General features: G+C 30.1%; 1 protein-coding gene across 4 annotated transcripts in view; it reads left to right on the top strand.

The window, feature by feature from the left end:
- LOC129959518 (plexin-A2-like) overlaps positions 1–12,316 on the top strand; it is a 667,102-nt gene that overhangs the window by 635,925 nt on the left and 18,861 nt on the right. For all 4 annotated transcript variants that reach the window (XM_056072386.1, XM_056072387.1, XM_056072388.1 and 1 more), the window contains 4 exons: positions 10,352–10,452; positions 11,155–11,284; positions 11,393–11,555; positions 12,197–12,290. In XM_056072386.1, the coding sequence (XP_055928361.1) occupies positions 10,352–10,452; positions 11,155–11,284; positions 11,393–11,555; positions 12,197–12,290 (488 nt within the window). The remainder of the gene's footprint in view (positions 1–10,351; positions 10,453–11,154; positions 11,285–11,392; positions 11,556–12,196; positions 12,291–12,316) is intronic.

Here is a 12,316-nt window from a genome sequence, read left to right as displayed (position 1 = left end):
TCCAAGCATCTACACCACACTACAGTGAAGATATTTGACCTTGATAGGTTAAACGTGTCTATATAAGCAAGTTTTTAAAAATAAAATATTACGAGAAGCAGAAATCACAAATCATAAACCATCTTCAAGAGAGTTAATTACTGTATTGTGCATATAAAAAAATTAAATTTAAAAGTACTTTAAATCAAAATAATTTTTTAAAAAGTACAGATCTCTTTAATGTATTCTAAATTATCAGATACAAAGTTGTTTGCCTGGGTCTTGAAATTTAAATTTTTCTGTCAATTAAAAAAAGGGAGCACAAGGGCTTGCGAATTTATTTGAAAACTTAACAAAACCATGAATAAAATGTTCAGAAACTTAGAAGATACCTGATTCTAATTTGATTATGTTCGCATACATGGCCCTTTTGAATGAAATGAAAGTACAAAAGTAGGTTATTCTGGAAATGATGCAAAAATATCTCTAGGCCTTGGGGCCTTCTATAGTTGTGGAGCTGTAGGTAGTTATATATTTTGTCTGTTTCATAATCTGGTTCTGGTCATTGTATGAGGAAGATTACATCTAGGCCATGATCCTACACTTCAACATCACATGGTATCAATATGAGGACATTTGAGCCACGATGGTAGATATTACGGACATCAGGTCCACATATACTATGGGTGTTTGTTGGAGTTATATTTTGAACCTATAATATAATTACTTAACTTGTGAGAAATAAAATAATTCTCTCTTTCTTTCTCATTTTAATATTTTTTTATTTCCCATATCTTCATTTTTTGTTGCTTTCTTATTCTCTTCAGAGGCTTATAACTTCCATTATGACATAATAAATCACTATAACTCTGCGCAAGTACATTAGGAAATTATATCCATTAATATTAAAATAAAATATAACCTTAAGTTTGTAATTACTGCATTTAAGTGTAGCTTTTATTGAAAAATGTGGCATAGGCGTTCTCTTTTGGTTACCAATTAATTTTTCATTTTAAACGACTAATTAATTGAGCTAAGAGGCTTATTCACAGGTTTTCGTGAGAAAAAGCACTTAATAATCTTATGTGTACAAAATAGTAAAGGCGGTGCAAACCAATCCAAGGAAAACAAACTAAAAATAAATAAATTGGACTATGTTTGATTAATTCCTTATTTTTAAAGATCGTGAAAAGTATTGTGTGTTCCAGTAATCTACCTTTTGAACGTGAATCGGGCGAGCTATTGTACTGAGGGAATTACCAAGAAACTAAACAAAAGGAAAAATATTGTTCGCGTGATCGTGGTTTAACCACCTTCTCTCTTTGCTTCCACCTTAATGTGAAGTCTTTCTGAAGGCAAGCTTGCTTTCCATTACTATAAGAGAAGAGTGGGGAAGAGAAAATTCTGCTCTTTTTTCTTTCTTTCTTTTTTATTCTCTCTTCTCTCTCTTAATTTCGTTTTCTAGTTTCAGAAACCACACGCTTTAAAAACGCTTTCCGTCTCGACCAATTAACTTGCACACGCAAATAACATTTGCATAGTCATCGCATTCCCACAGCATTGAACCGACTGCTCACACGACTTCTATTTATATGCTTTGGATTTTCTTGTTTTTGCTTCTATTCCACTAATGAACCGCACTTTTTTTTTAAAAAAAATATCTTTTTTATTTCTTAAAAAATAAGAGATAAAGAAAACGGGGAATTTTTAATACGATCTGAGAATTCCCTTGTGGCTTTTTACTTAATTGACAGGATTGGTAGGAATTTGTCATATTTCTTATTATTCGTTACTTATTGATACAAAGTTTGTTTTAAAAATATCTTTAAGTGATGGGTTCGATAAAAAAAAAAGAAAGAAAGAAATCTCCCCCCAGCCCCTTCATTATCACGAATATAATGTTTTTAATTCAAGATTTATCAACCTGTCAATGTAATAATTTTTTTTAAATTCAGGATTTATCAGCCTGTCAATAAGACTAATTAAAGTGCACTGAAAAATATCTCACAGATTTCAGAAAGTGAAAGCAGTTTTTGTTTGAATCAAAAATAATTTTTTAAAACACACACATCACTGTTCAAAATATGTAGCCAATAGTCATAAAAATATATTTTTATCGAAATAATTTTACTATCTTTATTCATTAAACAATATTATTTTTGCATAAATGATTTCAAAATTACTAAATGTCCCCTATCAGAGAAAATTGATTTATTCTTGGTATAACGCATTCTGGATATCGTCAATTTTTTACTTTATCGATGTTTAGATGCCATGCAATTATTTACCTTGCCAGAGACTTTTTAAATTAATTAAATTATTCTTCGACAAAGAATAGTTTTATATTTTATTTTGCGTTTGCAGTTAAACAAATTGGCGAATTATAACTTAACCTAATCATTATGACTTTCAAATTCAGTGGTAAACCTTTATTTTGAAAAGACTTTGTATTATTTTTCTTCAATTTTGCAAGCCTTGTTGTGTTCCAGCAAATAAATAACTTTTACTTATAACTGTTTGAAATCCTGGACGTTAATTTTATCTAGAATAAATAGAAAGAAATTAACTATATGTTTTTAAAGTGATCCTTTTGTGGTTGTTGTTGGTTTGCTATATTTTTTGAATAAGGTAGATAAAAGCAATTTGTACTTTTAATGTGACAAACTATGAACGGCACAGATAAATATATGGTTCCTTGTTTCTAGCTTATACAAAAGAAAAAAAAATCATATTGCATTGTATCTTAAATCAAAAAATATTCCACTTCTGGGTGCATATCAGAATTTCGAAGATGGAAGATCGAAATGGGAAGGAGACAAAAATTCTCCAGAAACCAGAGACCTGGTTTCTTTATCATTTCGACGGCAATGCCTATCGTTTTCAATTTTGCATGGGGGAACAGTGTTGCCAAAAAATTTCTCCCATCTTCCCCTCCATCGTCCCCATAACAAATGCAGGAGTTCGATCAATGGCGGCTGTAACGCGATCTGAAACATTGTGGCGAGTTGCCTTGTTCCGCCATGAATAAAATAATAAGCCTTTCTAAAGAAATTTCTTCACCCAAAAAGAAAGACCGAGGTTTTTCTTCTGAATCAGAATCGGTTCACATAAAATTAGATTAGTTTTTCTTTGTTAGCTTTCTGTTAGAATGCGAGTTCGTTAATTGCAGATGAAAGCACCAAGTTGCATTTAATAACCGCTAAACTAATAAAATGCGCTTTTATTAAAATATAGATTTTACTGACGTGGTTCTTCAGGAACATTTAGAAATAGCCGTTGGAATGTTGCGATATCTCAGGTTTTCTTCGTACAAAATTTGTGTCTTGAGAACCTGAAGAATCTCAGCTCAGAATTCGAGTTACTTTTGTACGATGGTAAAAAGTTTTGTTATGATTAAAATGTCTTTTTATGTAGGTAAATACTTCTTCCTGACATATTCTCGAAGAAGATGTCTTTGGGATGTCTGTAAATTGTCCCAAAAAGAGAACTTAAATTCATGTCCCAAAAACAGAATTAAAGAATATCTTCACATATCATCTGTATTCCGCTCTTTAGAATTTATTCATCAGTGTTCTTACATGTTTGCTTTATTGCTCGAAGTTCTAAATTTTGAAATAAAGGTAGCAACAGTTGCGAATCATTGCTACCATGCCATACGTGTTCATGTGCCGTTGGTATTGTTGAACGTCTCATAATACTTCTATCCATTTAGACATCGCATAAAACACTGTAGCGAACTTTATTTTTCTTCTTTTTTTTTTACCATGAATAAAATTGTAAATCTTTCTAAAGGACGGAGAAAAAGAAAGGCCAGGATTTTCCAGTAGAGAAACTGGCGACGAAAAATTAGATTAGCATTCTCTCTCCGGTAGCTTTCAATAAGAGTGCACGTTAGCTAATTGTCGATGGGAGCGTTAAGTCGCATTTAATAATCGCCAAGCTAATAGAGAGGCTTTTTATTACGATGCAGATCGCGTCCAGCCGATGCCGAACGTGAATGGATTTGCCTAAGAGGCGGCTATCATGGAAATGATTCTAATTGACGCACCCCCCATTCGTTCTCCAGGGTTGAATTCATTGTTCGCTATTCAAGTACCCTTTGTTTAGGTCTTCCTATCGGCGTGTCGTTTCCACAAATTGGTCTCGAATGCATTATTGCTCTTCCAGCACCCTCTTTGGCCAATAGCTGTCATTAAACTCCTTTAAGCCGCCTGGAATTATTTGCTTAATTGCCGTATATTTCATGACGCCTAATTGCTAAGCATTGCAGGCCTCTCTTCCGTCCAATTGATTTAAGATTGCTTAAAACACAATAAAACGCGCGATGTTTTCGAATCCGGTCAGTAGTGGGATGGGTAATTAATCAAATACCGCAGTAATTAAATTTTCGGTTTGCAATAATGCTTCGATACCACTGCAGTCTTCACCTGAGGGGAATGCATTTTTCCTGGAGTGCAGGAGCGATTGTCCGATATTTCATGCGGGAAACAACACACCCGGGAAAAATTACTGATACGCAAGCCTATGTGTGCTTTCCTTCGATTTGTGCGCTCGGCTACTTGGAGAAGATTTATAAAATTCCCTTCTCACTTGAATGAAACTCTCAACTCAGGATTAAGCTTCTTAGGGAAGACTATCGATTGGAGCAAAAGCTACTGCTGCGCTGAATACCGAATTCCTAATTAATGAAGTGTTTGTTCAAAAGAGAACTTTAAATTTGAACAACAAATACATAAACAGATATATGTAAGTTCATGCGAGACTGCTCATAGATTAAACAAAATTGAATTAATAAGAGAGACATCTTTGAATTGTTAATATTAAGAAATCTTTTAGGTGATAGAATAAAAAACGAGATTTTATTAAAATTCTTCAGAACAGGATTAAGTACCGAAAAATAATATAATTTATTTGTTAGCTTTGTATTTACTCTTTTTATTGTAAATAAATCTAATATATTGATATAAACTAGTTAAATATTTTTCATTTTACTTTTTATAATACCTTAAATTATTCTTTTGTAAAAGCCTCCAACGAAATCAAGCTAGCAATTTTTTTTTAAATTTTAACTTTCTTTAGATTTTTCTTGATAAACATTGTGCTTGTCTTATTACTAAGAGATTGCGATAGTAACAGTTAATATTCCAAAATGTATTAGAATTTTATCAAGTTGTTTATGGTTAATTTATTTTTGATGAAGCTGTGGGGCACATTATCAGCTGTGACATTCATGGATCGCGTATTCCACCATATATATACTATACTCGCTAAATTAGGCCGTGGTTCAAACAATATTTAAATTATGTGAAACTTGACGTTTGTATTTGACGTCTCAAAATTGCATTATCCTTCAACATTTGTCTTCTTTTCCCATACCTTAAAAAATTGCCATTAATGTGTTAAATATAATCCCTGCTGCAACAGTAACTGTTATTTGATACTTGTATCATTTTCCATTAAATTCTTGTTTTTCTTTCTTATTTACATCAATGCTTTTGAAACCCACCAAAGTGACTGCTCGTACCTGCAGGTGTTCCTTGACAATCACTGGTGCGAATATTTTCAAGACCGCACCGTTAGTTCCGAAGTTCTTTGAAATAAGCTGTCAAAAACGTTTGCGATATCTCTTAGTATTTTGTTTTGAAGAAATGTTTTTGTTTTGTTTTTTAATTTATTATTATTCCCTCGTCTCGTCTTTTTCCTTTTTGGGAGATTCCCCACCCCATATTCTAGCTCCCCTTCTAAATTTCCTATTACCGAACCTTCTATTGTCTCCGGCGCCTTCTTTATCATCTGCATATGATGGTTTCCTGGACGTATTCGAACCCGCTGCTTGAATAATGTTGAGGATTTTTCCCATTTCTTTTTTCCCTTTTTTTTTCTTTTTTTGCTTGACACCCTCCCCCCCCCCTCTTCCTCCCTCCGAGTTTTATTTCTGTGTGACAACATCTGTGGAAGAACGGCAAGCGTAGGCTGCAAAAGAAACAGTATACTGGTGGTTCATATGAAGCGTAAGACGCTTTTTTTTTTTTTTTCGGTTACTGGAATGTTTGTGTTTATGTCCGCTTAATTCTTGCCACTTAATTTTGCGTACGCTTTCATTTTCCGCCTCGTAGATTACGAATGGAAAACTGGAACATTCAAATGCGTTGTCTGAGCGAAAAATTGAAAAACCAGGGAACTTTTTTATATTATTATTACTTTCACAAAAATTTCTTCCAATTTTTTTGTCTGTTATTTTATTTATTTCTAAGGGAGATACTTTATTAAAAAGCGGCTAAAAAATATTTTATTAATGTCTTTTTGATGCTCCGAATGACCTAAGTAAATTGACTGTTCAGTTTCATAGAATTACTAAATTGCGAAGAATATTAATTTTCTTTTGTCATGATTACTGGTGTAAAAAAAGAAATGTTCCTTTTCTCTTTTTGTGTAAGAATAATTCTTGGGCTGTCTCTTTTGAATTCTTTATCTTACAAAATTCAGCACAAAGAGTTAATATTAATTTTAATTAGCATATTAATATTAACTCATCATATTAATTTACATATATTATTAATATAATTTAATATTAATTTAATGTCATCTTACCTGCTGATTCTTCGAATTTAAGATATATATCTTAAATTTATCCTTATTTACTTATGCAATTCACATTTTAAAATGATTCTCTTTTGCATTCTCACCGATTTCTGAATATAATGGATGAAAACCAGTTAAACGAATTCAATTTGGACTGTAAAAATTTCCTTATACTTTTCAAAATTGTTACAAATTTCAATATTCAAGAAAAAGACAAAATATTCTTAATAGTGTCCAAATGTACAGTTTTTACATTAGGCAAAATATCTTAATAGCATCCAAATGTACAGTTTTTACATTAGACAAAATATCTTAATAGTATCCATATGTACAGTTTTTACATTAGACAAAATATCTTAATAGTATCCAAATGCACAGATTTTACACTAGACAAAATATTTTTAATAGTATCCCAGTGTATAGTTTATACACTATAAATGTATAGTTATTACTTTATTTTAGAAAGAAACTGTTTCAAAATAATTTTTTTTTAGTGAATTTAGACTTTAGTTCGTTTCTATACTTATAAATATTCTGGTTAATTCAAATCTGTTTCCGCTTAATTTATTTGTACATACTCAATTTTTACATAAAGCAATTATTTTAGAAAATGAAACCCTTTTAGCTTCAAAAGATATAACAACTACACCAAAGATCATTTTTTGGAAGAGTATAAAATTCCAGACATACTAGTTATCTTTTATGATAGGTTGTATGTAATGAATTGTCAAAGAAGAACATTGTATGAGAATTTTTTCCTTTGATTTTCCTCTTTACCATTTGACTAATGCCGGATTATAAAAAATGGTCATTTTGTCAAGGATACGTGGATTGATTTAAAGTCATCGGTCCAACCCAATCAACGCACATCTCCGTTTGGTCCATTTCAAACATGAAAAGTTGATATACATGGAATATTTAAAAAATTCAGATTAAGTATTTTGTAAGGGAATATGAATATTAAAATGAAAGTTCATGTTCCAAAACATTCAAGCAAATTTGTGGAACTGAAGTTATCTTACCTGGTATTTCAAATTGACTCATAGACAGCTAAAAACAAAATGGAAAACATTTAATCGTGTTTTCAAAATTCCTTCTTGTATTTCAAAATCCTATTAGTTATAGTTTTGTTCTCTTCCATCTCCAAGTGAAAACAAATACGGGCCATTAATAAACAAAATAAATTTTTCAAAAGAGTAAAACTAAGAAAATGCATTTGTATTATTCGATTTACTTTTCTCTTTTTACTGCCTATAACAAAAAAGAAAACAAACTTTTTTAGAAAATTTTCTTATGAAAAACTTCATCTTTTGTGTAAGCGAATGAAGTAAAACTTTGAGTTAAAAGAATTTTACTCTTGCTCGATGATACCGGCTATCAATATAATCGATTAAGAGACTCTAATCGATCCATGCAGCCATTCCCTAAATTGCTCTTCTAAAGATGTATGATCAATGTTGGCCGGTCACGAAAATTTCATTTCTCGGAACGATTTACTTCCTTCTTTATTTGCAGTAACTTTCTTTTATCTTCTTCTAGTTTCTCCTTCTTTCAATCATATTCCTTTTTTACTCATTCGTTAAGCGACTTTTTTAAAGTTTTGATGAAGTTCTGTTCGGGCAATTTGTAGATTCCGCTTTGAGCGAACGATTGTTATCTATTATCTCATTTTTGTAGGGCACTTTTTTTTTTATATAACTTCGGGAAAAGGGTGAAAGAAGAATGAAAAATCAAGATATTACTCCTAATCTTACTTATCTCTTCTATCTTACTTATCTATAAGGATAAAAAAAATGTTTTTATTAAGATAATGAGCGTTTATTGTGATTAGCTGAGTATTTATTGGAATAATTTTTGCTAAAAAATGTGTTATACTGAAAAATATTCATAAATTTCTTTTTTTATTATTTTTGAAGTGTTTTGTTTCAGATTTTTACTTTTAATTATTAATGCACACACATAAAAAAAAGCTAAAATGCTTACATACTGTATATTTTAACTGCAAAAAATCAATATTTTCATTCTATTCGTGTTTTTTTTTTTTTTTTTTTTTTTTTTTTTTTTTTTTTTTTCATATAATCAAGATTCATTTTTATTTAGTTAATTAAAATAAGATTTTTCTTGTTCGGCTGTAATCCGGTGTGTATCATAGAAGAGTTTCAAATTTTTCCATACAGAATTTTAATTAACGATGGTAAATGGAACGAAGGTTGTTTTTTTTTTTATGCTGTGAGTTTGCAATTATTTGATGAATCGAGTCTTTTATTTTTAATGTTTACTGCAATTAATCACACATTCAGAATGTTTAAAAAAATGCCGAGTTCTATATAATCTGTAAAAAAAAAAAAAAAAAAAAAAAAAACTGATATTCAAAACATTTAGAATTTGGAAGGGAAAAAAATGCGTGATCCTTTGGGAATCATTATTTTTTGTTTTGTTTTGTTTTTTTCATAATGTGATTAGAATATTAAATTGTATTTAAACTTGTTTATCTGTATTTTATAAAGTTTCTTTGAATAAATTTTAATTATTGAATGGTAAGTATCGTCTAGTGAATTTTTTTCTTTAAATTCAATTGCTTTTTATAAAGTCATGCTGAACTCGAAGGTAAGTTTTAAGTTAAAAGATAATTCTTTATCCAACATAAATGCTGAAGCTTTCAACCAACAGTTATCATTCGGAATTTTTTCAATATTTGTATATTTTAAAATGATAATTATATTATTTATATTCAAATTTTTTGCGATATGCAGTTGAGAAATTCTTTGAATTGTTGAATGACGTCACTTTATTATCCATAAAAAAATCTGCTGAAGTCATTGCACAAATATGAAAAAAAGTCTGAGAATTATATTGCCTTAATAATATTTATCTTGATACAATTTGAGGATTCGTAATCTAAGATGGTCATCATGCCAGTCTCGTTCTTTAATTGTTGGTGTCACTAGAATCTTTCTGCCTTGGACTGTCACAATGTTAACACTTTTCCAAAGCCAGCTTTTAAGAAAGTTGTTTTTATGAATTGGAAGAAATTATTTTTTAAGAATAAAAAGCTATTTAGCTATTGAATGCGGCTTAAGAGTTCTTTCTTCTTACTATGCTAAATTTGAGATTTAAAATATGATAGAAACATGTTCTTGCATTTTTGGATGAATGAATGAATAGTAAAACAAAATGGTTATCTTGATTGTTGTATTTCGGCGTAGAGAAAAGGCTAAATTTGAATAAATTCTCATCTTTTGAATAATTATTTTTATTGTCAATAGCAAAAAGAAGAAAATTATTCTATCTGAGCAGTAAATAATTTTTATTATCTTTCCAAATTGAGCTATGTAACATTTGACTATGCACAATTTGATTGAACTTCGTATCTAACACTTTATGCATAAATTATTTAATAATCTATTTATTTATTTTTATTTACGTTTCCTTAATATAAGTTTTAAAGCTTGATAAACCAGTGAAGAATTGTTATTTTGTCGCGAGTACTATTTTATAGAATAACTTTTAAGAAAATAACTCAATTTGTATGAGACTTGGCAAGACAAATTGATTAAAGCAAGCCAGTAAGTGAAGCAGTAAATGAGTTTTATATCTCTTTTATCTGTTTTATTTCTCTGCATGCTAATGAATGATTATTAAACTAAGAGTCTGGCCTTGACCTCATGCATTTTGACAGTCACATCTTTCAAAATAAGTAAAATTTGTTTTTATTAAAATATGCTTTTGAGTGAGTCAAAATGAAAATGACTGTCCATATTTAACAGTCTTATCGTTTTGGTGCTTTTAGGTGACGATGGTCAAAGTGCAAGAGTGTCTGGTCTACAAAACTTGCAGTGAATGCTTAGAAGCGCAGGATCCTTATTGTGGTTGGTGCTCTCTTGAAAACAAGTAAGTTATCATTTTTATGCTATTCTGGAATTAGTAAATAATATAAATAAGTAATCCTATGTTCTAATTTAAACTTATTTCTCCTATTGTTTTCTGTTGGAAAGTTTCGTAAGAATTCGTAATTCATAATAAACACTTTTGGCAATTTTTTTTTACTTGAATTACCCAGCTACACGTGGGTAATTAAAAATTATAGATAGCCCATAGTTTATTGCTTTTTTCTCCCCCTTTCTTTAGCCACTTAACTGTTTTATTTTCTTTACTATCTAATAAGATGACACTTTCTATTTTGGGAATATTTTCTTATTTTGATTCAAATGGAAATCCATTGAATACTTGACTTATCTATGTTTTCAAAGTAATTTTAATACTGAATTATAATCGTTATGAATGGTTTATTTTTTGCTTACAACTATCAAAATTCGATAAATCGATGCACATATGGCATACGGTAAAAACAATTAAGCGGTTAATACGATAAAAATATAGTTGATTTTACCCAATTTGGTTATTGTTATTAGTTAGTTAATGTTATCAAAATGCTTTCCAAATCCCGTCCCGAAATTGTCTCATTCAGCGGCATCTGTTGTACTACGAACATAAAAGTGGCCCAAGCCGAATGAATTTAACGTCCATTAACTATTACTAATAAATCATCAATTAATTTCATGATAATATCTTATGATTCAAATTTTACTTTAGGTGCAGCTTGAGAAGTGACTGCGCTGAAGCTGCTCAGGATCCGCTTTACTGGTTATCTTACAAAAGTGGCAAATGTACCACAATAACGAGTGTACATCCTCCTCAAATTCAAAGGACAACGGCAAGAATTGTAAGTTTCAATACATAATTTTTTTTGAAACTTTTAATGTTGAATAAATAATAATAATTATAATTATATTCTGTTGTATTTTACTCACTTGATTCTTTTTCCTTTTAGCTCAACTTGGTAATTGATAATTTGCCAGTTTTGGAAGGACAGTTTTTCTGTGCTTTCACTGCCCTGGGGAAAACCCTAGTAACAAACGCATCTCGTTCAGCCAACGGAGTAAGTTGCGCTACGCCGCATACCGATTCCCTTCCACCAATTCCACCGACACAACGTAAGTATTTTTATACCTTCATTGATATTTTCAGTTATGTATCCATATTGTAAAATTAGGTAATATTGCATGTATACATGATGTAAATTTAGGATAATAGTTCACACATCCGTGCTGTCAAGTTAGAATAATGGACAATATTTAAGTTTTAAGAATAATTTATCATTTATATGTATAATGTATTATTCAAGCTATAAAATTCTATAATTTGTTTTAGAAAATCTGTTTAAGTGAGAGATATTGAGCAATCAAAAATTTCCAAGTATTTAAAAATTAACAAACTATCTAGAAAAATCATTAAATAGTAGATATTTTCGATCTTTTTTTAAATATATCGCAGACATACTAATTGAAATTCAGGCTCTAAGTCTTTTTGTATATATTTTTGCCTTCTAATTTCTTTTTTATTCCATTCACTACACTTCCGTATTATTTGTCGCTGTTGATTTGTAAAAAGTTATTCAACTTCTAATGCTGTATATTTTAGTAGTGGTGATACTTTTTGAATATATTTTTGTACCTAATTCGTAAAACACAGTTATTTTTTATGATTTTCGTGAAGCATGAGATTTATTAATTCCATAAAACACGTGAAAATTCCACTTCATTTATTTTATTAATTTCGTTTAATTTCTTTTCAGATCATTTTACGGCTAAATTATCTGTACGAATGAAGATTGGTCCTGATTTCGTTGCTACAAACTTTACATTTTACGATTGCAGCACTTATACATCGTAAGTTGTGTTTTCGAAAACAAACA

The sequence above is a fragment of the Argiope bruennichi genome, chromosome X1 (genome assembly GCF_947563725.1).
Source record: "Argiope bruennichi chromosome X1, qqArgBrue1.1, whole genome shotgun sequence".
Classification (NCBI taxonomy): Eukaryota; Metazoa; Arthropoda; class Arachnida; order Araneae; family Araneidae; genus Argiope; species Argiope bruennichi.
This window is presented reverse-complemented; position numbering and strand designations above follow the sequence as displayed.